The 25,184-nt window shown below is 38.7% G+C and overlaps 2 protein-coding genes across 2 annotated transcripts in view; both read right to left on the bottom strand.

Annotated features, from left to right (window-relative positions):
* dars1 (aspartyl-tRNA synthetase 1) overlaps positions 1–15,383 on the bottom strand; it is a 44,647-nt gene extending 29,264 nt beyond the window's left edge. Inside the window, exons 1-6 of the mRNA XM_054786868.1 lie at positions 15,248–15,383; positions 8,689–8,791; positions 7,171–7,200; positions 6,867–6,924; positions 5,392–5,484; positions 952–1,054 (exon numbers count right to left, since the gene is read on the bottom strand). Coding sequence (XP_054642843.1) covers positions 952–1,054; positions 5,392–5,484; positions 6,867–6,924; positions 7,171–7,200; positions 8,689–8,791; positions 15,248–15,270 — 410 coding nt within the window. The 5' untranslated portion in view covers positions 15,271–15,383. The remainder of the gene's footprint in view (positions 1–951; positions 1,055–5,391; positions 5,485–6,866; positions 6,925–7,170; positions 7,201–8,688; positions 8,792–15,247) is intronic.
* Positions 15,384–21,830: 6,447 nt separating this feature from the next.
* Positions 21,831–23,617, bottom strand: LOC129187614 (C-X-C chemokine receptor type 4-like). Its single transcript, XM_054787149.1, has 2 exons — positions 23,531–23,617; positions 21,831–23,381 (listed from the first exon to the last, which is right to left on the bottom strand). Exon 2 carries the CDS (start codon positions 23,379–23,381, stop codon positions 22,254–22,256), a length of 1,128 nt encoding a protein of 375 aa, XP_054643124.1. The 5' UTR covers positions 23,531–23,617; the 3' UTR covers positions 21,831–22,253.
* Positions 23,618–25,184: the final 1,567 nt, after the last annotated feature.

Here is a 25,184-nt window from a genome sequence, read left to right as displayed (position 1 = left end):
TTATTCAATATTGCAATGTCTCTCTCTTTTAAAAGATGAAATATTGTTCAGCCCCATGCAATGTAGAGAAGCTTACCTTATGCTTATCACAACAGTCTGCAACCTCAATGTGACACTTGTCATAGCTTTTCATGCACTGTTTAAATTAATTTGACTAACTATATATGGAAAGCTTGTACAGTATACTCCAGTGCTTCTTCAATGTGGGGCGGCGCCACTCGGGGGCACTGTCAGGCGTGGGGGGGTGGGGGTGGGGGTGGGGGGGGGGCGAGAGGCGGGTGAGTCAATACTATAGAATTTCCTCAAAGTTGGCAGGCCTGTTAAGTGTCTTTATTCATGCTTGAACGATGCCTGTGCCTGCAATGCATACAGTGGTTTGTACTAATGAATAAATATTGCGGATTAGCAATAGTATTTCTCATTTCTGTCCCCGGGGGGGGGGGGGGCATGACAGATGATAACACTTCTTTACACCATTTCACAATCATTTTGGTCTGGCAGATTAAAGGAAGTTAAGTGTCTTACATTTTAGTGAATGGATACTGATCCCTTTTAAAACAACAATCCATCATTTACTAACAACAACTGGATGTTTTAAGCACAATATGTGCAAAAAGTGTGTGTGTGTGGCTGTGTACAATTTCAAGAACTTCATGAATGAGCCCTCCTGTAAACAAAGTAACCACTAACAAGACAAATGACGCTTGGCTGTTGTGCATTTCTTGTACGGCATTGCTGTATCTGCCATCTCGACAGGAACCACTCCATTAAACGCTACCATATCCTACCCTGTTAAAAGGCAGCTTTTGTGGTTAAGTGAAAAATGATTGATTTCCTCGGCCCACGCCTCTCTTAGAATGTGTGAAAATGGATCGGCGGACAATTAGGATTCAGGATTTTCCCACCATTGTTTTCCCCTTCTCTGACAGGAAGTGCGGTCTATGTACTCACTTTGCAGCAAACTTGACCATCTGCTTGCTGGCACGATCTCCCACTGCAACCAGTGCCTGCACGTTGAACTGCTGCTGGCGCAGCACCAAAAAACACTGCTTCCCTGAAAACAAAACCAAGTGATAATGCTGGAATGCAAACATTTATGGCGATTACACAGGTGCAGCGTTAATTCTTAAACAATGCAGGTTTTAACCCGTCAAAAGGTGTGGCTTGAGGAGTACTGAGGTGGAAGGGTCGTCCTCGTCCTCAACAGGTAAAGTGTCAAACATTTGTGAACGCAACATTCTCTTTGAAGAGTACAGAGTGGAGAATGGGTGATTGCTACCTTCCTAACACACACACACACACCTAGCAGGAGAGCAAACACTAGACAACAAACTCGTGAGGTACAAGACAGTCAGACCACCCAGGCACTTTGATGTTTGTTCCCTATGAGGAGGAGGTGTGCTTGGGATAATAGCAATGCCATAATCCCACCACAGCAGACTGAATCAGGATGTTATTCTGTTCACACGGACATCCTCACAATGATGAGATCGAAAGAGGACACGAGCTTGGGGAAGAGACCCTTGACTCAGGAAGTTATCTTGAGAAGAAATGACAAAGTTCATCATTGAGATGTCATTTTTGGCATTATGGATTGTTAATAGCCTGTCACCCCTGATCAGTAGCTGGCTAACTAGCATTATAATCTGACTGCAGCAGACCCTACCTTTATAATTTTCTTCAAAGTCAGTGTTTCTCAAATTCTTTATTGCAATTTTGTTTGGCGTCATGATGGGTTATTCTGTAACCGTAATTTTAAAAAAATCACACAGAACACAATACGCACTGTGCTAGAACGTCTCATCAGCGCAATGTTCTCCCTGCTTATTCGGAGGAAGAAAGAAGACAGAAATGGATGGAGTTATTCATTGCTCTGTGTGCATTCTATGAACAAAATAAACTGCCCAGGCGCTCACGATTAAAGGATTCCCTGGCCGGAATCTGTCTACAGTGCCCCAACTGTAACAGAAACACTATCCATTCTTCACAAACACACACACAATGAGTCACTAACGCTTCGTTTGACTATACAATAACAGAGACAGGATCAAACTTTGCTCCGTTTTTGGCAACAAAAATAACACATGAGCATTTCCAATTGCAACCTGATCCGATGAGCTTCAAAGTGCTCATGTTTGGTTTGGTTTGGTTTGGTTTAGTTTATTTGAACATGAAGGTTACAATGGAATACATCTCGTGAATCATTTTTTGACAGTTCCACATGTCCAAAAGGAGTAGGAAGAAGCAAAGCTTATTTAATCCTACCCCCCATCCATTCTACATCTAGTACAGTACATGTAGTTCACTTCCTGGATTCCATGTCATGTTTTCAGTGATAGTCAGGATAACACATAATAGATAACGGTGAGATAACCGTCCCCCCAAAAAAAGAGAGAACATTCATAATAATGATAATATGATGACAATACTAAATAAATAAATAAATAAATAAGAACAAAGCTTTTTTTTTTTTTTTTTTAAACACAAAGAAAATTATTTTAAAAAAATAAATAAATAAATAGAAATAAATAAATAACAAATAAAATTTAATTAAATAAATAAATAATAAAATAAAATAAAATAGAAAATAAAAAAATAAATAAATAAAATAAAATAACAAACCTGACAGAACAATCAGGACTCTTCTGCCTTGTATTTGGCAAACATCAACTGCTTGTATTGTTTTTTGAATTTGCTCATCTCTGTACATTGTTTGAGTTCTTTACTCAATCCGTTCCATAATTTAATTCCACACACGGAAATGCTATGGGTTTTCAGCGTTGTTCTCGCATATAAATGTTTTAGGTTTAATTTTCCTCTAAGATCATATTTCTCCTCTCTGATTGAGAAATACTTGATTAGATTTTTGGGTAACGAGTTATTATTAACTTTATACATTATTCTAGCGGTTTGAAAGTGTACTAAATCTGCGAATTTTAATATCTGTGATTTTAAAAATAAAGGGTTTGTATGTTCTCTATACTTGGCATTATGAATTATCCTCACAGATCTTTTTTGCAGTACAGTGAGTGAGTGAAGATTACTTTTGTAGTTATTTCCCCATATCTCCACACAATACGTTAGATATGGTAATACTAAGGAACAGTACAGAGTGTGGAGTGATTTTTGATCAAGAAGATATTTTGCTTTATTCAATATAGAGATATTTCTCGCCACCTTTTGCTGTATATATTTAATATGAGATTTCCAACTCATTTTTTCATCTATTATAACCCCAAGGAATTTATATTCTTCCACTTTTTCAATATCCGTTCCATTAATTTGTATTTGGTCGTACGTGTCCTTTCTACTATTACCAAATAGCATTATTTTAGTTTTACTTAAATTCAGAGATAATCTATTCTTGTCAAACCATGACTTTAATATGACCATTTCATCCTTGACCTTTTTAATGAGTTCTTGTGTGCTTTCACCAGAACAGAAAGCAGTGGTATCATCGGCGAATAAGACCAATTTTAAGTTGTTAGTTACTTTGCAAATGTCGTTAATGTACAAGTTAAACAGTTTTGGTCCCAGTATGGACCCCTGTGGTACTCCACACGTATTGTGTAGACTCCCAGATGTATATTCTCCTAGCTTTACAAATTGTTTCCTCTTTGCTAGGTAGCTTTTAACCCAATTTAAGACTAAACCTCTAATTCCGTACCTTTCTAATTTTGAAATTAAAATAGTGTGATTAATTGTATCGAAGGCTTTTGTCAGATCCATGAATACTGCAGCTGCGCATCTTCTGTTGTCTATGGCAGTAGTGATTTCCTCCGTGATTTCCATCAGTGCCATAGAAGTTGAAATGTTGGCTCTGTAACCATATTGACTACTTGCCAATAATTCATTCTTATTAATAAATTTGTCCAACCTATTATTAATAAGAATGAATTATTGGCACCAAAACACATGTTAATCTTGTTATTTCCTTAGTGAAAAATAACATTGAAAGGCATATTTCCTGTGTTAGATGTGTTCTGAAATATAGAATTTTTTTAAATTTTATTTTATTTCTTTAAATTGGCTGTTCTTCCGGGTCTGAAGCAGGCAGAGCAAGTGACATACACATCAGACGGTCCTACCCGGGACTTCACATTCACACCAATGCTTTCTCAACTATTATGGTCTCGTGAATTGCTGTTGTTCGGCTTTTGCTGGAACACACTCGAGGAGACGGAGTAAGCTTGTTCACGTTTCTAAAAGACATCACTCGCCTCGTCAGATCGGCAAAGTTCGTAGGACAAATGTTACTGACCCACAAATGGAGAAAAAAAAAAAAAAAAAAGACAAAATCCCACAAGACGTTGGACCGTGGAAAAGTGTTCTAGACCTGAATTGTTTGCAGTCACTCGTCTTTCGAGCCTCTTGCAGTTGGTCTGTTAGTTTCAGTGACTAAATACTTGTTTTTTTTAAATAGATCTATTCTACGAATCTTAGAATAATACTAATGGGGTTTCATTCTAGGGGTAACTGGTCCTTCATTTTCCAGTTGTCTGTGTCACATACTGACAGTCAAAAAAACACACTCGTGGCCATTTTTGTGTTTATGTTATATAGTTATCACAACACAATATCAGCGAATGTTATTATTGTGATATTGGTGTGAATATGTCACTTTCTTGGATTTGCTGTGACTTCATGGCTGTATGTGTATGAATCTGGTTCCCAGAACGTAGTCTGGCTGTGACGTCACAACCAAGATTGCGTCGGTTCAGAAAACTCGCTGGAGGGCGTGTCAAAATCACCACTTCATTTCACTACCATTTCATAGTTGTTTATTTATCTATGACAGCAGTGTGACAAAAATGTTTTAGTAAGTGAGTACTTTATTTTTTTCAAACTTTTTTGACGTCATGAGCACTTCAAGCGTCTGTTATTTATCACACTGCATCTTATTCTGCAGAAGAACTTGCCAGCTCCACTTTGATGTGCTTAGGCAACATGCATTACACCACAAATACACAATTTAGATCAGAGGGAGAGGGGAACCTGCTTTGACGTTATATAAACTCAAAGTGTTTAAATCAGATAAAATTGGAATTTCAAGGACTTTGTTGGGAAAATACTTAGCCATCCCAAAAAATAAATCTAGGGTGATAAATTAAAAACAGATTAAATAAAACGTCAATGAAAACGTAACCTCCTTAGCAGACATAACAATGTTTCTTTTAGACCTTTTAGTGTTTCTCAAACTCAAGTGAGTGCAAAGAAAAAAAACAAAGGACTAAATGAATTCAGGTTAAAAGATTGGCCCAAAGGGCATACATGTACAAACAAATGTCTATCCAAAGATTATCAGAAGTACTTAAACATGATTTTTGTCTTTGTCTCACTAAGGAAAGGCTGTTTAAGGTGCGGTGGGGGAAATGTGAAGGATGATCTCACCTTTGGCCCTGCTGGTGTGAACGCGGGCACGCAGCCAAATTAACTCATCAGCCCTCTCAGGAGTCAGGTCTTTGACCAGCACCAAAGCCCTGTCTGGCTCACAGACACACATACAAACAAGAAATTACTTCAAAAAGAGTGTCATCAAAATCCATTTCACCCAACCTCTGTATGACCTCACATTTTTAAAGGAAAAAATGTGAAAATACATTCTTGAGCTTGTGTAGACATGAAAATAATAACATTTTCTAAATTACAGAGTTGCTTAATAAATAAGATGTGTTGGTGGGTTTGCTCAGAAGCTGCCTGAAGGCCCTCCACTGAGAAATTTATGACAAATTGGACTCACGTGTGTCACTGAGAGGCATGTTTTGTCCTTATTATCTGCACGTAGCAGACAGAGAGACTGCAGCGGAGGAAAAAAGGGCTACAACAGCGGCTGAAAACTCTGTCAAACCAAATGAAAGCCTCCCCGCCGGCCACCCTGTCTACATGAACACGGCCAGGGTCGATATGCAGGTGAGCAATAACCCACTTTGTTTACAGCCAATGGAGCTGAACAGGTGCACGGTTGGCTCTGGGCAGGTCTGGCTGTTAGCTTGTACGTGTTTAGTATCAGCATGCAGAAAATAAATGTTTTTTTTTTTTAAATAGTAGTCAGTTTGAGCCCTTTCAACTGTGACTAAAACAACAAAACTGTGAGAATCTTGATAAATGTGTCATAATGCCATAGTAGTTCTCACTTGTTTTTTTTTGGTCACTCCCCCCCCCCAGGGGACAGAATTTCTTTTCACAAAAAGGTGCATTTTTATTGATTTTGAAAGCACAGAGATACCGTGATGAGGTCCTGAGGCCCATTGTTATGCCATTCATCCACAACCATCAATCACATCATGTTGCAGCATGAAAATGCACGGCCCCATGTTGCAAGGCTCTGTACACAATTATTGCAAGCTGAAAATATCACAGTTCTTGCATGGCTAGCATACTCTCCGGACATGCCATCCATTGACCATGTTTGGTATGGGTGGCCTGGGCCGATATCGGATAGCTGCACAAAACGCATATCACGTGCCAATGTTGGAGATTTGAGATGCAGGCCAATATAATCAGACTTTTTTTTTTTTTTTTTGCTAGTATCTGCCCCATATCCAATATCAATCTCGGATCGGGACATCTCTAACTGTTGCTGACTATTGTTCTTTGTTTGATGAGTAATATTATTTGATCAAGCCTTTTCTAGTACCATACCACACAACAAAAAAGGAATACAAATTTGTGCCGATATCGGATCGGCTTGATATTGGTATCGGTCGATTCTATCGGTATCAGATAGGAAGAGAAAAAGTTGAGGCAAATTTGGGTCACACCAAATACTGACTGGTTTCCTTTCTTTTTTTTATACTAAATTTGTATTTTCAGCTTTGCTTTTGGGCGCTTGGTTAATGCCAAGTAGAAATAGCTGGCAAACTAACCCAGTTTTTCTTGAGACTGGACCATTGCTGTCACGCCATAGCGATCCTTGGCGAAGTCCTGAAACATTTGAAGCAGACAGGTCTTGAAGGTTAATTGTCATCTCCTTTGCTTTTCTCCAAAACAATGTTCCACTTTGCTTTGACGACAGTGTGGCAAAGTACATGCAAGATAACTAATGAAGTTCATCTACAGAGAACTGACAGGTGGGGCGCATGGGGGCGTTTAGACAAGAAGTGCAGGAAAGGTGTGAATCAACAGGTGTGTCAGAGAAGCTGAAGTATGTCAGCTTTGGAGGATACTTACATCTTCCTCCGCGGTTTTCTGATCACCAGCCTAAAACGGAAAGAGGCGGTGGTGAGTTGAAATGAAATTACATACATATAAGCCAGTAGGTGTGTAAAGGTACAGTTTGGATCTTCTACATACTTATTGCTCCACCAAATAGACAATGAGGAATGGCAGCTGGAGATATTGCTTTGTAATGTGAACAGCACAAGTGGACCTATATTCTCGACATCTTGACAAGAAGGCAAATGTGCCTCAATGTGTGTGGAGAGATGGCGTCTTGGTGGATGGCCACTTTCATTTCCTATGCAAATGAGCACGGGTGTATGGAACTGCCTGACGCTGCTTGACTGAATTGGAATCACCCACCCTTGATGTGATAATCCAATCACATGATGGATGATATTGGAGCATTGGCTGAATAAAGCCTTGCTGAAGCAACTTGTAGAGCAAAGTGGTTGACCAAAAAAAAGAAAGCATGCTCTCAAAATGAACCATCAGCATAGTGTTCTCACCCAAGGCCATGCATACATGTAACAATCTACAGTATGTAACATGACTGGGTCAACCTGTAGAAAGAAAAGGTATCTTGATCCTTTCAAATGTTAATTTTGTGGATTATTTCCAGTCTTATTTGAGGTTGTTCTGAATATTTCGACTGTTCAAGGTGGCGGCTGTCGTACCTCAAAAAAGGGTGCAGCGGTTCAGTTTCAGGGTGTTGGCAATCTATATGTTGAGCAAATTCTTTTTTTCTTGGGCATGAGGTGCCATGTTGAACTTCCACTGAGCGGTATGAGAGAATGTGAGAGCGGTAACACCTAATTTAACACACCTGAGACCTTGTAACACTGAGTCACATGACACTGGGGAAGGGAAAATGGCTAATTGGGCCCAAGTTGGTCATTTTCACTTTGGGGTGTACTTGCTTTTGTTGCCAAGGGTTTAGGCATTAATGGCTGTGTGTTGAGTTTCTTTGAGGAGACAGTAAATTTACATTGTTACACATGCTGTAAATGGACTACTCTCCCCCTTCATTATGTCCCCCAAGTGCAAGGCAAACTACCCCGAGGAAGCCACCGAAGATTTCACAGTATCTGCTCCCACAAAATTGACAGTAATAAAGTTTTTTACCATTTGATTTAATTCTTGTGTTTAATTTTGTGTACTGTTACATATGTCCCTCATGTGCTGTGTTAATGCATCTACATTTTGGTGGTAATAATGTGGATTTACAGGGGACTGGGATAAGAGTTATTGTCAAGAGTTACCGGAATAAGATATGTGCGTGTTGAGAGCTAACGTGTCATTCTTTGGTGCAGAGGAAAATAACACTTTGTTTGGGCAGACGTAAACAAAGCTAAAATGGCAGGAATACTTGAACAATGGATAGTCTTGCCCTCCCCCGCTGACTAACAACCTTGCTGGACCCACAATGCCCAGCAATACGGCACGACACAGTCTAACCAGCTGTGAGGAGGCAACGGATGTGAAAAATACACACACTGAAAAAAACTAAAATAAAAATACACTACTGACCTGCTTGGCCTGTTTCTCAGCCTTCTTTGCAGCTTTCTCTGCTTCCTTCTGCTGTTTCTTCTGGGCTTTCTTTGACTGGGCCTGCTGTTCCTCCTCTGCCGCCCTGAGACAGGAAAAACACAACATAAACATTGAAGTCAACTTCCACCTTCTATTTCTCCTGTATGCCAGAGGAAGTCGTTGACCACCCGGGAACAACTCGCTCTGGGCCGTCATCATGTCCCGCTTTTTGCCTTTAATCCCATTGTTATGCACGTTAAATCGGTGTTGAAAGATGACGGGCTGATTCAAACGCACGTCTCGCCATCTTGGCTTTTGTCTGCCTTTCCATTTGCTGAAATTCACAATACGTTTATGGTTGGGTTAAGACAGGGGTGTCCAAACTTTTTCCACAGAGGACCGCATCCTTACATTACACTTTTTTTCTGTTTTTTTTCTTTATTTTATTTTTTTTTTATTTGACTTTATTATTGTAGTACGTATTACAACTTTAATTTCCCAAAAATGTTAACTTCTCATATTACAATTTTTTCCTGAAATAAACACTATTATTTATCTTAATATTATGACTTTATTCTCCCAATATTTGGACTTTATTCTCATAAAATTACTGCTCTTTGTTTTTTTATTGTGTAAGAACTTGTGCGCCCTCAATTTTTTTTAGTGGTTGGACAAAAAAACCCTTAGATCCCCCCGGAATTTTTGTTGGTACATTCCTTCCTTGATGTTTAAAGGGACAGTTCAAATTTCTTGACATGAAGTGGTATGACATCCCCATCAGCAGTGTACTACATCAACAGTGACTTACTCCCTGGGTCAGTTGCTGGGTCATTTAAGCAAGGAGTTTGGCTTGGTCTTTCACTTGTATAGCACTTTTTCACCTCCAAGGCACTCAAAGCAGTTTGATACCTACTGATGACGCAGCATCAGGAGCAACTGGGGGTTCAGTATCTTGCTCAAGGACACTTCGACGTATCACGGGAGGACTGAGGATCAAACCCTTCAGGTTGGGAGACGACCACTCTACCACCTGAGCCATGCTGCGAGTGAAGACATTCGCATCTTCTTTCGCGATGGAGCGCCGCGGCCATCTTGTTTACGTGTGTGTTCCACAGTGGAAGAAGATGCGAGTGTCTTCGTCACATACACAAGAATGGAGAGGCGACAATGCGCAGGGATACGGCGGGAGACAAATATAACACCGAGCAATTTGTGAGGTCTGATTTTTTCAAATAGGCATTTTTATGAGACAAATGTTTGAACGCATATTGTTTTGAGAAGCAAAATTCCGAACTTAAATGTCCCAACTAAGTGGAACTACGTTCCTAGTCACTGAAAGCCGACCAGAACTGGAGTCATGGGACCAATTGGGGGGGTAAGTCACTGTTGGTGTAGTACACTGCCTCTCTCTGTTGATAGTGGTGTTTGCGTTAGTTGAAAAGACACTCAACTGAAGAAGAGGAAAGTGTGTTCACAAAACGCTGGAGGTGCAGTAGTTATGTAGTTAATACTTTACACCAGGAGACGGCGGACATCTGTAACTTTATTGTGAGCAACATTTGTGGGTATGGCTTTATGCAAAGTGTAGGAGTCCTGCCTGCTTTGGTGAGAGACAAGGAAAACAGACATGCACATGGCAATATGATCAAGTTCAATTTCATTTATCATGTGATTATTTTCGTAAGACTTTTTTTTTTCTGAAAGAGACATCTTAATTTCTTAATCTTTTGAGATTTTGTGACACACCTACTATTTTAGTATATAATTTAGAGCTGAAACAATTAGTTTATGATTAGGGTAGTTTCCTATCCAATTAATCAACAATTTATTTTGATATTTACTTGTTGCTTGATTGAAAAATGTTAATATCCTCCAATTTCACTCAAATGTAAATTTCCTTCATTATCCATGAAAACAGGCCAATTACTTTTGTGTTTTAGGCAAAGCAAGATATTCACACACACACATCACCGTTGACTTTAGAAAGCAGTATTCTGCATTTTTGCCTCTTTTCTTTTATGTTGCGGACCAATACGCAATTTTTTGTGTTTGGTTCTTACTGATTTTGTTCGTCTAGGACCTAACCGAGTACTTGATTAATCAAAACAACAAGCCTCAGAATAATCGACTAACAACAATCGACAGTTGCAGCCCTAATCAGGTGTCATAAACGCGCTGAACGTTGCACGTCTCGAAATGTCTTGCATTAACTTTTATTACATGGATTTATTATTTACATGAATGACTCCCAGTCCAGGTGTCCCGACTTAAAGGAAGCCTACAAGCTATTTAGAAACAGTGTCTGTTTAGTCATAGGAAATAACAAGAATCAAAGTCCCACTATAAATAGCAATAAAGCCTGAACTAGAAGCTAAAGTCATAAAAAATATACACAGACACCACAATGTCCTTCTGAGAGCAAACATCTAACTGGGTAACTGGGTAACATCTAACCGGATTAACAACATCGTTAGACTATTAGTAATTACAGTGTGGAGCAGCTGCACCCCAGCTAACCTAATAACACACCTTTAAAACACAATGCACACAAACAAAGATAGTTACAGAAACCTAATTACAGTATTTCAGGTCATCCTGACAACAGTAAGTAGGTATACTACTGTTTTTCAAGATTTCAGGCATTTTGATCCCATAAAGAGGTCAAAAATTGGACAAAACAAAAATGTTGACATGACGTGCAGCTGCAAAAAAAATGGTATCATTATATCACGTAATGTTGGGCTTTTTCAAGCAAAGCACAGTAAGTTACAAGACCAAATTACTCAGCACAACATGATTCTAATCTTATATTTGGTACGAGCATTTAAAAGTTACTTCATTTCTGTCAAAACTTACTACGCAATTAACTCAGTCGAATGCATCGTGCTGACAACTGGTCTAAACAAAGTAAGTTATACTTAATTAACAGGCCCTGTGATTGGCTGGCGACCAGTCCAGGGTGTACCCCGCCTCTCGTCCGAAGTCAGCTAGGATAGGCTCCCGCATACCCGCAAACCTTGTGAGGATAAGTGGCAAAGAAGATAGGTGGATGGACTTAATTAACAGGCTACAAATAGATAGTGTAGCCCAAGGGTGGACAAATTGTTTGACTCACAGGCCGCATTGAGTTAACAAAATTGGCCAGAGGGGAGGAATACTATATAATTGATACACGCACACTATTTTAAGCTAATGATTCTAAAAGTCCACCTGGAATTATTTGTCTTATTTTATCTGTAAAATTGTCATACAATCTGCTATACTGTGTTCTTTTAGAAGCACCAGACCACATCAATTTTTTTTTTTTTTACTTAATAAGACAACCGAAATGGACATGGATAAAGGATGTGCGATATACAATGTGAACTATGATGACTATTAAAGAGTAGGTGAACGCCCCTCCTTTTTTACTTCCCAGACAATGCAGTGGGTAGGTTAAGTTGTGTGTCACATATTTGTTGACTTGTGTTTGGCATCATGGGTGATGTAGTTGTCTGGATGGCTGCGTGTGACAAGCATCTTAAACCATCAAAAGATTGTCTCAGATTGACTTAGACTACTTGCAAGTCATGTTGCCATCTTGTATGTTAAAGGTTATATTCCATACTTTGGAAGCAACTGGCGGGTCGGATTCAAATGCTTGGCGGGCTGGGTGTGGCCCCCGGGCCGTAGTTTGCCCACCTCTGGTGTAGCCAATCACGTATTGACTTAAGCAACGTCAAATAATGTGAAAAACGAACATTAAAACAGAAAGATTTACGAGACACTTTAGAATAAATAACGTTTTTTAAAAGACTGAAAAACACTGCTAAAAGGTACTTTAAATGACTACACAAATATGCTATGCAATGGGGTCTACAGTCTGATTTAATGTAAATTCAGTGTGTGGCTTCATGTGAATTTGAATCGTTTTTCTAGCTTTATTGCTTTTTCTTTTTTTTGGACAGTAATCCCTCGTCATTTTCCATCCATCTATACTGCTTATCATCATTAGGGTCGCGGGGGTATGCTGGAGCCCATCCCAGCTGACTTCTCCAAATAACCTAAGATGCATGTTTTTGGAATGTGGGAGGAAACCAGAGTACCCGGAGAAAACCCACACACGCACGGGGAGAACATGCAAACTCCACACAGAGATGGCCAACGGAGATTCGAACCCACATATTGATAATGCTGACATACTTAAGAATAAATTATCAACGAGTACAGAAAAAATAGTTGAACATGCAATACAAAATCAAGATGAACAGAGGGCGGTATAGCTAGCTTGGCATGATTACTTATTTACTTTAAATAGTGCAATCCAAACCTGCACTTTGCACCCAATGAGGGGCATTATGCAGATTCCTCAGCAAATGAATGTGGTACGCTATCTTCAATTAGGTGTTGAAACTTTCTCACCTGCCCGGGCCCAATGGAAGCAGGGGCTTTTTTGGGGGCTAATAATCCTCCTGATCAGAGCAGCCATTTGACAGAACAGTGCAACAATTAGCAAGAATACACTGACAGAAGTTTTGCTGTGCACATGTTGGGAATGTCACAAAGAAATAAAACATGTCTTGAACTTTAATTCGATATCTCAGTGACTTCTCTACCCCAAGTATGAAAGACGTTAAAGCAAATTTCATACCGGGAAACAGTGCATTTGATTACCATTGCTTTAACATTGAGTCAAGACAAAAGCTGTGATCGGCCCACGGACCTTGGCATGTACACCCGTACTACAAAATATATCATAACTTTTTTTTTTAAGTTTTAAAAGTCAACAGAATAGCTGTTTACATTTTTTTTCATCATCAAAAAGTCCAGGGAAGAAATCAAATGTCATAAATGCTGCAGAAGCACGCTGTATTCGTTTCCATGCCGCACTAGTAATTGCATGTACACTGTAATTCCGGGGAAAATGTACATATTTCACACCATCAGATTTTAATGATATTTCATCCGCAGTTAAGATATTAAAGTGAATTTATATCCTACATACTTCTTATCTTGTCCTGAAGCTCCGATCCATGAGTTTGAAAGGCTTATAGTGGGACTTAACTTTTCTGTATACGAATGAAAATACAACCAATATCATCTGAAAAAATAGCATTTTTAAGGACGATATAGATATACCTATATATACACATAAGTATAAATCAGCACATTTTACATTTTTGTTGCCTAAATTAGGCATAAAAATGGCTAAATGAACTAAAATACAAATATAAAGCATTCAGAAGACGCATTCAAAGAAGTTGTGACACTATGTAGTATTCTACACTGGTCACTAGCTGTCAGTAATGTTACTGTAATGTACGGTGTGACGCACAAGCACCAGACTTGATCGTCAGAACAACAGGTTTTTAGTGCAGGTTTCAATTATCTCACAGAAGACCCAATAATAAAAAAAAACTCTATCTTGAGCACCCAACTTCACTTCCGGTCCCCTAGAACCAGCACACATTTACAGCACCAGTAAGATTTATGGCGTAAATTGTTTATTTTCTCTTATAAATGCCCTACTATATTAGGTAATATGAGTGTAAATGTGACTATAGGGGTACTATTTAATGTCTTGAGTGCTCTAATAATGTTAAAAACCATACTAGAAGGTCATAAACACGTTTTTATACTCTATACTTTCATACTCTTCCGATGAAAATATTTGATTTATGAATAAGGAATCCTACTTTGTGGGAATTCACTTAACATGGTCGAGTCTGGAAACAGCCATGATAAACGAGGGATCACTGTAATACTTTATATTTGGTTTTTTTTGTTGTTTTTTTTCAGTTTTTTGTACATGATAGAATTCTGCTCTATTGTACTCCTAAGCAGCATGTAGACCAAATACCAAGTCACTACAGCAAAGAGGCTGACCCAAGGGCAAGGCATACTCATCTTAGAACAGCCGAGGAATGCGGATGATCACAAACATGGCTTTGCAGAATGACTTCAAAAACTCAAGTTAAGCTTCACATTCAAAAGTTCACATGCAATAGCAAAGATTGTGTCAAGTCAATGTTGTCACGTGTTAAGCATGGCCAATATAAATTAAAATTTAGGCCTGGTTTTGTGAGCTTGTTTGACTTGGTATCAAGATTTGGTTTATGAAGGTTATTTAATAAACAGATTGAGTGGGTGGTGCAGCTTACTTCCACTAACAGTCTTGATGTGAGCTCTAAGCAAGAATGAGGCTGTATTGCCAACAACAACGATATTCTTGGGCAAACATATCCAAACACGACAGTGACTCCGTGTTTTTTGAAGGAACAAGAGGTTGCTGTTGCTGACTTATATGCGGTTAAACGTGCGTGAGGACATGTAAGTTAGCCCAAACTTTTACATACAGCCCAATGGTCAGTCAAACAATTGCTTTTTATTAAATTCCTGACGACTACCATAGGAGACGGGGTGGTAAATGATTTGTTGTCTTCCACTGACAGATGATGCAATCTAATGCATGTGGAGGCAACAACCAGCTAAAGCTAACTCGCGTTCCTGGAAACACTTTTACGAGTGAGAATTTTTTGTGCCAGCGTGAATATGTGATTAATTTAGAGGCGCTTCTTACCCCAGAGCTTCCTCTTTAGTCATGACGAGTTATATACTTGGAGAAAGCAGAGAAAATGTTTCACTGCAGGAGACAGGCGTGCACCTCGTCAGCTGTTAAAGCATGCTCAGGATCCGGAAGTTCGGGCTTGTTTTGCGGGAACACCAAATACCGATTGCTTTCTGTTCCGAATAGAAACAAAAAAGGTGGAAGAGTTCCCACCCAATGTTTTAATATTATATTATATTAAAATAAAAAACATATGGAACACGTTATTTGTCGATGTCATTAAAAGACTAATTGGGGCTTAGCTTGAGGTGCTGCGTTATTTGGAAATCTCTTGATTTAGTGTGTATTCATGTGTGTACTGATACAATAGTGTGTGAATTCAAATGTACATTCAATGCACTAGTTGGCATTTGTTCTTTGTAAAAGCAAAGCAATTAAGTGTCTATTTAAAAGGGAGTGAAAATGTTTACCCCACTAAAGACAGTTAGTTTGTTATAATTGTTGTTGTATGTTGTTGTTATGATTTCTTTGTGTCTGTTACCAAGGGAGGAACCGTATTGCTGAGTTTGGTTTTCTTGTAGATAAACCAAAATATGGTCAGAAGCGGACTATGACATAAAAAACCATGTCCTTTTTCCATTTTTTCAGGTGTACTTATTTCAAAGGTTTTGCATTACTGCATGCTTTAAGTGCTATACCTTGGTAAAATGACAGACCAACACCAAAAATAAAGTTGAATTTCACAGGTTTTTATTCAATAAGACACCTACAATGTACAAAGTATTTACTCAGAAACACCCAAATGCCAGATAAAATATCACTTTTTGTGTCATAGAAAGCTTGCTATCAAACCGCGTCATTCTTTGTCACACAGGTTTATGCTCATATGTAATCAAACCCCACTCTGCTTTCTATCAGTGCCAAAGCCTGGGTTCTTTGGTACTTGAAAACCATTTAAATGCAATAGACTATAGCATGAATCATGACCGAAGTGTATACTAATGACAGGTACTGACCATATGGGAGTAATTTTATGCTTCCATGTGAGCAGTCAAGTGTTTCTTTTTTGTCTTCGGCCAAGTGCGCTTAGCAGGGTTGGCTTGCTGTGTAAGTGATGGTAGTTTGAATACATTGGGGGGGGGGGGGGGGGGGTCATCAAAGCTTTTCACAATGGCTACATAAGATATTGCTGCAGGAAACAGTCTTCCTGCTGCTTACTCTTCCAGCTTAACAATGAGACTATTAGTGAAGCGGTCACTGCCCAAAAGGAACTAGTGGTATTTATGTTCCTTTCATTCTGCGCTTGTAAGAGTCCTTTGAAATGATCACATTTTGCCTGAATCAGCTTATGGAGTTAGCGTTTCTGGATTTTTCGGTGCTACAGTATCATTGCAAAAGACCAGAGGCGTAAAGCTCAAATCATGGATTCACACTGGTGGTCCAGACGATTTGCCACTCATTTCAACAGCTTTGGCCTTTAACCCAATAATAACGTTAAGCCTTGTCAATTTGTGATTTGTTTCATGGCCACTTTAAAGTTATGTAAAAGTAGTTCTATTAAAGTTATGTAGTTATGATTTCTTTTTTAGAATGTAACGCATGACAGCTAGAGCTGTTCCATATTATACAGCACTTCATTACTATCCCCGATATCAAGCGATAAAGATATAGGCATCAGCTCTTCCATCAAAATCATGTCAGGGTACATCTCGTGTAATGGAAGAACATTATGCTTCCTTTATTGTGATGCCACTGGATACATTTTACATATCAACACTGGGCCAAATAAGACAAATATGCAGTACAAGTTACAAATAAAATGAATAAATAGTATTTTTTATATCCATCCATCCATTCTCTTCTTCTCCTCATTAGGCATGCTGGAGCCTATCTATTTGTTATATGTGTTTTAAAATATTTTTTATTAACAAAATTTATTTTTAAAAAATCATGACTATTAGTCAACTAAACCAGGGGTTCTCAAATGGTCTCAACCTGGGACCCACACATTACAATATTCATTAAGTCGTGACCCACTTAAACATTTTTATTTGTATTTACTTTTAATTTTTTAAATATTTGTATGAAAGTCAAGCCAAGCAAATGCATTTTTTTTTTTATTGATATGTCATCTTTTGCAACATTAATACACCTGATTACAAGTCCAAAGTACATTTTGGACAAATTTATGAGGGAGAAAGTATTTGATAACTATATGCATACACAGAATGCATAAAATGCATAAAATGGCACTAAATAAGCTCACAAAATCAGATCTTTGCACTTAGAACTGCAATAATAATTTTTAATAATAAAAATAACCAAGTCAGATATCAGTTGTATATTACATATTTTAATGTTATTCTTTACTCGCTGTCTGCGACCCTCCCAGAAAGTCAGTTGAAAATCACTGAACTAAAGTAACATGCTCTGCTGCTATCAACAATAAAAGTTTTTTTTTTTTTATAAGTTCAAAAAATTTAATTCCAATTAAATAATGCTGGCGAAGCTGGCGACCAGTCCAGGGTGTACCCCGCCTGTCACCCGAAGTCAGCAAACCTAATGAGAAGTGGCATAGAAAATGGATAGATGGATGGACAACATAATTTGGAAAGCTTCACATTTCTATGTTGCACAAACATCCGTATAAGAACAAAGCAAAGTTTAAAATACGAAACTCCGGACCACTACAATCCAGTTAATCTTAATAAATTCACAAATAAGAATCCAATTAAATAATTCTGGAAACGACACCAATTAGAAAACTGCACATTTCAATGTGGCACAAACATCCATGTACTGTAATAACAAAGTAAAGTGCAAAGTACGAAACGCTGAACTAATACAATCAGTGAAATTATAAACCTGGCTCATTCAGCACGTCACCCATGAAAGAAACAGATTAATGGTTTAATGGTTTAATTCATCCTGAACATGCATATGAGTCAAACTGTGGCACATCACATAGTACAATTCACAATTTTGCTTGTCCAAAAAAAGAGTAGGAAGAAGCAAAGCTTATTTAATCCTACCCCTCATCAGTTTCACATCAGTTGCAATATATTTATTCACATCTTGTTCTTCCAAGTGTACTTTGTAGGTCTACATGACAATGTAGTGCAATCATATCCAAGGTTTATACTTACTGAAAGGAAGCTAGTACAGACTTAATGATAAGAAGTACTCCTTAGATTAGAAGTATTAGAAGTATTCTTTGCTTAACTAGCGCTTTTATTGTAAACTTGGCGAAACTTGGAGTTAATTCCAGACTGTGCACATGCTGCAAGCTTGTTGCATCATCAGTATTGGCAGAAAAACCCATAGCGATATGAACTGATATTTCATTTTTATAATACAGATTGGCCGATGTTATCTGAGGCTACTGCAATCAAGCATATAGCATTTAGTGCACATGTGTATAATCAAATTATTTTTCAGTGAAATGCTAAACAGATGAAAAGGCTTTGGATGAGCAAAGTGAAGCCTTCACCTGAGCTCTCTTCCTATGCTGCAAGGCAGTCAAGGTCTTATGTTAATCCCAAACCATTTGGGAACATTTCCAACTGAAGAACCTCCCCTGGTTTTATCCTGTTCCATTAACCATCTGACTTGATGGAGGCACTTCACACTTTTTTTTTTTTTTTACATGTAAAGAAATGGAAATGCTCCCGACATTGGATGGCTGAAAGGGCAGCCGACTCTGCACAGCAGCCATTTGACGGCCCCATTCTTCTTCAAGTTCTTTTGTTGTCAGCTTCCTTTAGTCTCCAACTTGAACATCACTCTTGTCACCAGTCCAAAAGGAGCCTGCAGACGTACTAATTTGTGTGTCAATTTGGTTTTGTCTCGACACGGAGCAATTTCTGCGCAATTTATTGCACATAATAGCGTGCAAAGTGAACAAAGAATTTGTTCAGCCATTTGCATCTTCTCAATTTGTTGAGGGAATAAATTAACTGACCCGTTGGCCCTTCCTCTGAACCAAATGATTAAACGCTTGTTTACAATATATAGGAAGGTGCGTATTCATCTTAAAATGAAAGGGGTCGAAGATGAACTTTACACAGAATCAATTATAAAGGATGACCCTTAACAGTGATGTGCAGTCAAAAAAAATGACATGACTTGCATGGTTCCAGTCGTTTTTAACAATTTTCTAAGTAAAATAATTCTGAATTTGCACATTTCTTGATCAAATACAGGGCAGAAACTGAAGATGAGGTGTCGGGAACGTCTCTTCTTGGCTTAGTGTGAAAGCCCTCCTTAGAGTGAGTGCATTTAGTTGGATCATAGCTTCCACCAGTTTCTGTTTGTCAGCATGTGTTTCTATAGCCTGTGTAATTTATTTAATATGTGTGACATCATTATTTAATTTTTCACTAATCTGATAATAAAAAAGAGAAATGTCATACATGGAGGCGCTGCAGTACTGGCCTCATCCTGAATGGGTGGGGGCGTGCATGAGCTGGAAGGTCCTTGTCACTGCTGTTCTTCCATAAAGAAGAAAAGCGTTTTTTTTTTTTTCTTTAACAGCAGCAGCTCCAACTAGAAAGTAGCAAGCCAAATGCATTAAAGATATTTTTATGTGCTGTTGAATGAATACATTTGACTGCCAAGATGGAGGATTATATATCCAAGCTCAACAGAAAATGATCAGACTTTTACAACAAAGTATCAGAACTTTTCCTGGAAAAGGATAGGGTGCATGTACTTCATTTACAGATAAAAGGTAAGAGCACCAAATGTTTGTCGGCTAATAAAAGAATAAATACAGCTGAACCTCGGTTAAGAATTTGCCCCGGTTAACGTGTTTTTCGTTTTTTGCCTTGGTTTGCGTACATTTTCCTGTAGCATGCAATATGGCATACGTATTGTCGTATTGATAATACACTACATGAGTCCAGCTGCGTTCGGAATTTATTTTTTTTTTATCATAAAACCTTGTTAGCATCCTATTAGCTTGTCACTAGATGGACACAGGAACTGGAAGTCAGCTACGTCGCCCGTCTATGATGTCATCAGCGGTTCACTGTCAAAAATGTTCACACAAAACACTTTTTCATAAGTTTAGAGAGATTGTGGTTTTACTTGCATAAAACAATTCTAAATGCATATAAATGACAAATGAAAGGGATAAATGAACTTTTAACGTTCCTTTTACCTTCACTGAAGACGTGACTGTTCCCAAAGACACAATGTGGCAGCCGCGTACGGTAAAATCAAAGAGTACAGAGGCCATTTACATTTCATAAACCAACCTATGTACTGTAGATATGCTAACAACTGCTATGCTGTATATTTAAAAAAAAAACACCTGCATCTCAAGTTTGTGTTATACAGATCAAAAAAGTGTATTATTACTTTTTCTCCACTGCTTGTCTGTCCATTTTTTCTGTTGTTGTTTTTAATTTACACAAACATTTCAACTGTCTTTTGTATTTTTTGTCATAACACTCTAACTTATATTATTAACCCATAATATTTTATAAATATATTTAAAACATTTTGGCGGAATGTTTTTTACATTCCAATGGAACCTCTGTTAGTGTCTGCCCCGGTTAGTGTGTTTTTCAGTTATTGTCAAAATTCACGCCAAAATTTTGCCTCGGTTTACGTACATTTTCCAGTTAGCGTACAATGTGACATGCATCCTGTCGTGTTATTAATACATTGGGTGAGTCAAATTGTGTTTTTAATGAATTTTTATTACAAATGTACTTGTTAGCATAGCTTACTAATAAAAAGGAAACCGGAACCAGGAGTCATATATGATGTCATCAATGGCTGACTCTCAAAAATGTTAAGACAAAGCAAGTTCTTATAGTTTTTCATGCATAAAACAATTCTAAATGCATATAAATGACGAATGAAAGTGATGAATGAGCCTTTAAGGTTACTTTTACGTTCACTGAAGACGTGATTGTTGATGTGAGTGTTCCCAAAGACTCGAGGTGGCAGCGAGACACAACACGGACACCACATTGTTGTTTTATCACAAGTTGTTTCTTGAATTCAGTTCAATTTAATGGTGTTTTTAAACCATTTTATTAAAATGCTGGCACTTGAAACTTTCTTTGGCTCTATTGTAAAACTATAATTGTAAAACTATAAAAACGTGTTTTGTGTTGACATTGTTGGCTTTCTGGAACGGATTAATTGGATGTCCATTACTTCTTATGGGAAAATAGATTTGGTTAGCGTCCGTTTCGGTTAGAGTCGGACCTTGTGGAACAAATCAAGGTCCCGCTGTAAATGGGACTAAGAAGTGTTTGAAAACATTTTTTGAATCAAGGAAAATTTTGTAAACCTGTATTAACATTAACAAAAACCTCCAATGGAGTCAGTGCCTCACCAACCTCACCAGTTCTTAACATTTGTGGCGTGTCTGCTTAAGATGTAAAAGTGCACAGATGTTCTTGCAATTACAGGGTTTGTGCAGACCTCCTTCTGCTTTCCAGTCAGATCAGGTGGGGCCATTTGTGTTTGGAGACCCCTAGTCTCCACCCATCAACACACAAACACGCACACACGCATACCCTATCCCCCAACCCCTGGGGCGACAAGCAGGCTTGAGTGAAAACACACACAATCAATATAAGAAGCACTGAATTTGTTTATTTTCACATAAAAACACGTGTATAAAAGGTTGAAAAAGCAGCATGCAATTTGTTTGTATTACAAAACTTCCAGTGTGAACGACAGCAATAAATAAAAGCTTTCAACTTAAGTGCGAACACACAAACGACTCTTTTAAACTATTTACAGTTCCCAGGAGCAGCTACTATCTCTCACAGTAAAGACCCACATGACAACGTCACAGTTTTTGCAAATACAAAACTGACTAAAACACAAAGATACGTTGTATAAAAAAAAAAAAAAAATCACCCCACTGGGTACATAATTACAATGCAAACAAATGAATGTCCTTTTTTTTTTTTTTTTTTTTTACATCTGTACAAATTGTAGTATTGTCTCGATAATTAAAGCTTAATTCCAAGTCTCACATTTTGAAGTCGTGTTAACTCGACAAAACACTTGAGGACTCTGACTCAGTCGACACGGATGAAATGGGCCCGCGCTTTTTCGTCATGAGAGTAGCTTTCTGACTAGATCGGCTGTTCACAGTCAACGCGCTCCTGGCCGACTTTTTGAATTTCACTCCCAGGAACGCGTAGAGGATGGGGTTGAGGCAGCAGTGGAAATACGCCAAGGCTTCGGTAACTGAGATCCACTTCTCCACTGCTTGTTCCAGTTCGCAAGAAGGGCTGACCACGTCCAGCATCATGAGGGTGTCCAGAAAGATACCCAAGCAGTACGGCAGCCAGCAGGAGAAGAAGCACAGGATGAGGATGACTGTGGTCTTCAGGGCTTTCTTTTTCAGCGCCTGGCCCTTGGCGCCTTGGGACAGCTTGGCAATGATGATGCAGTAGCAGATAAGAATGACTAAGCCGGGCAGCACAAAGCCCACGAGGATGTGCTGGAAGCGGAACACCACCGTCCATGTCAGGCTGCTTTCCTGAGGGTAAATGCGCTGGCAAATGATCCTGGAGTCGGCTGTCTCCATGCTCTCTTCAGTCCCGAAGAGGAAGTTGGAGGAGCCTGTGTCTTGTATCCTGGCGAACACCAGGTCAGGTACGGTCAGGACAGTCGCGGGCAGCCACACGCCCACGTAGATGACTTTGCTCGCCAGAAGCTTGCGTGTGGCTTGGCTGTTGGTGGCCCTCACTACAGCTAAGTATCTATCCAGGCTGATGAAAGCCAGGATGAGCACGCTGCTGTAGAGGTTGACAGTGTAGATCATGTGCACAAACACGCACAGGAACCTCCCAAAGTACCAGTTTCTGGCCGCATCCACGGCCCAGAAGGGCAGTGTGAGGACAAACAGGAGGTCAGCCACGGAGAGGTGAAGTCGGTACTTATCTGTCATTGTTTTGACCTTCTTTTGGTAGCCCATCACAACGACGACTAATCCATTGCCGATGATGCCGAGAACAATTATTATTCCATAAACCGTTGGGAGGAAAATCTTGTTGAAGTCGTTGCTGAGCGCTCGGCCGCACGGCTCCTGAAAGTCCAAGTCAAAGTCCCCAGACTCCTCTGAGATGTTGTCAGAACTGTTGTCAAATATGCAACAGGCCATGTCCATCTAAAAAGCATAAAAAATAAACAAACTACATCATTTACTCCTGATTTTATAAGACATTAAACAGACCATTTAGAATATTTCACCCTAGATATAAACACCGGAGAGAAACACAGTGTTCAACACTTTATGTCATGAATGTAAAAACTCACCTTCAAGTAAAGAAAAGAAGTTAATGCAAAGTGAGCACTGGCATGTGTGCATCTGAAGAGCGTGTTGTGAGTGGTTGCTCCAAGCACCTCAATAAATGCTGTAGGTCTCCCTCAGACCCCACCCCCGAAGCAGGAGGGGCTTCCTGTTCCCAAAACGGGTGGACTTTATAAAGCGCAACTTCTGTCTCAAGAGAAGGTGAAGGTACTGAGCATGTTTGTTGATTAAAAGTTGCAAAACTTCAAATTAATAATATGCATTATAAATGTAGTTAAAGTGAGCAAAAAGCATCAAAGGAAAATAGCAGCACTTGAGGGAAGATTGTGATGTAAAGGCTTCAAAGGGAGCAAGTTGGGGTGGCAATACTGAAAATGTTGGTATCGATGCGATACCAAGTAAATACAAGGATGATGTACCTTGTACTTTTTCAAGAAATGTTTCAAGATGATTGAATGGTTTTGGCGTTAATCAGTCATCATGATTATAATCACAATAAAACACAGGAAAAATATTTTTACCAACAAAACTTATTTGTGGACAATTTTAATGTACAGTAATCCCTCGTCTATCGTGATTAATTGGTTCCAGACCCAACCGTGCAAAGTGAATTTATACACAGTAAGATTCCTTATTCATAAATGAAATACTGTATTTTCATAGTTACAAAATCTGTTTACGACCTTCTAAATATATTTTTTGACATTATTAGAGCCCTGTTGACATGAAATAACAGCCCTATAGTCACTTTTACACTCGTATTACCCAATATAATAGACATAATAAGAGAAAATAAGACATTTAAGACAAATAAGACTCGTACTTGTGTGTGTTGCATGAAATGTGTTCCGGACGTGTGGAGGACAGGAAGTGACGTCAGGGGTTCAGAGTGGAGTTTTAGTTTGGAGTGGATTACGGCAGTATCTGGTATCCTCACCAAACATTCCAGTAACATTACTGACACCTAGTGACCAGGTGTAGAATACAACATATCATCACATCTTCTGAATGCCATCTATTTGTATTTTAGTTCATTTATCCATGTTATGCTTGAAAATGCTTAATTTAGGCAAAAACAACATAACATTTGCTTAATTATGCATATTAACAGCATAACTTGACAACTTCATGATTAATTAATGTATTTTGGACTAAACGTGATAGGCAACAGCGATGTGGCGAGGGACGACTGTACATGAATACAACAATATAAGACATTGTAACAATATAGTGGATCCCCACGCATTCGCGATTCAGCATTCAAATTTGCGGATTTTTTGCCTTTTTTTTTCAGAAAACACATCTCTTTCACCACAAGTCGGTAATAATTGATAAATATGCGATAATACAGGTGAAATGTACAGCATACCTGTACCTCTGTTAAAAAAAGGCCACATTTTTTGACATGTTTATGCCTTTATGCTTCACTGATTTCACACTTTGCTTGGCGGTCTTTGGACGCAACTATAGTTGCTGTGAGACGCAAAAGTGAAACATGTACAACAAATCGGCCTCTCAGCTTGCAGCGAGGTGAATTTATGCTTATATATTACCGTAAGTCGTTACTGGAATTCCAACAGGCAAGCAGTGTGGATTATTGATCCCCAATCGGAGGTGAACATCAATGTGAAGCTAATAGGCCGGTTTGGAGGGGGAGGA

Source organism: Dunckerocampus dactyliophorus, chromosome 9 (genome assembly GCF_027744805.1).
Source record: "Dunckerocampus dactyliophorus isolate RoL2022-P2 chromosome 9, RoL_Ddac_1.1, whole genome shotgun sequence".
NCBI classification, from domain to species: Eukaryota; Metazoa; Chordata; class Actinopteri; order Syngnathiformes; family Syngnathidae; genus Dunckerocampus; species Dunckerocampus dactyliophorus.
This window is presented reverse-complemented; position numbering and strand designations above follow the sequence as displayed.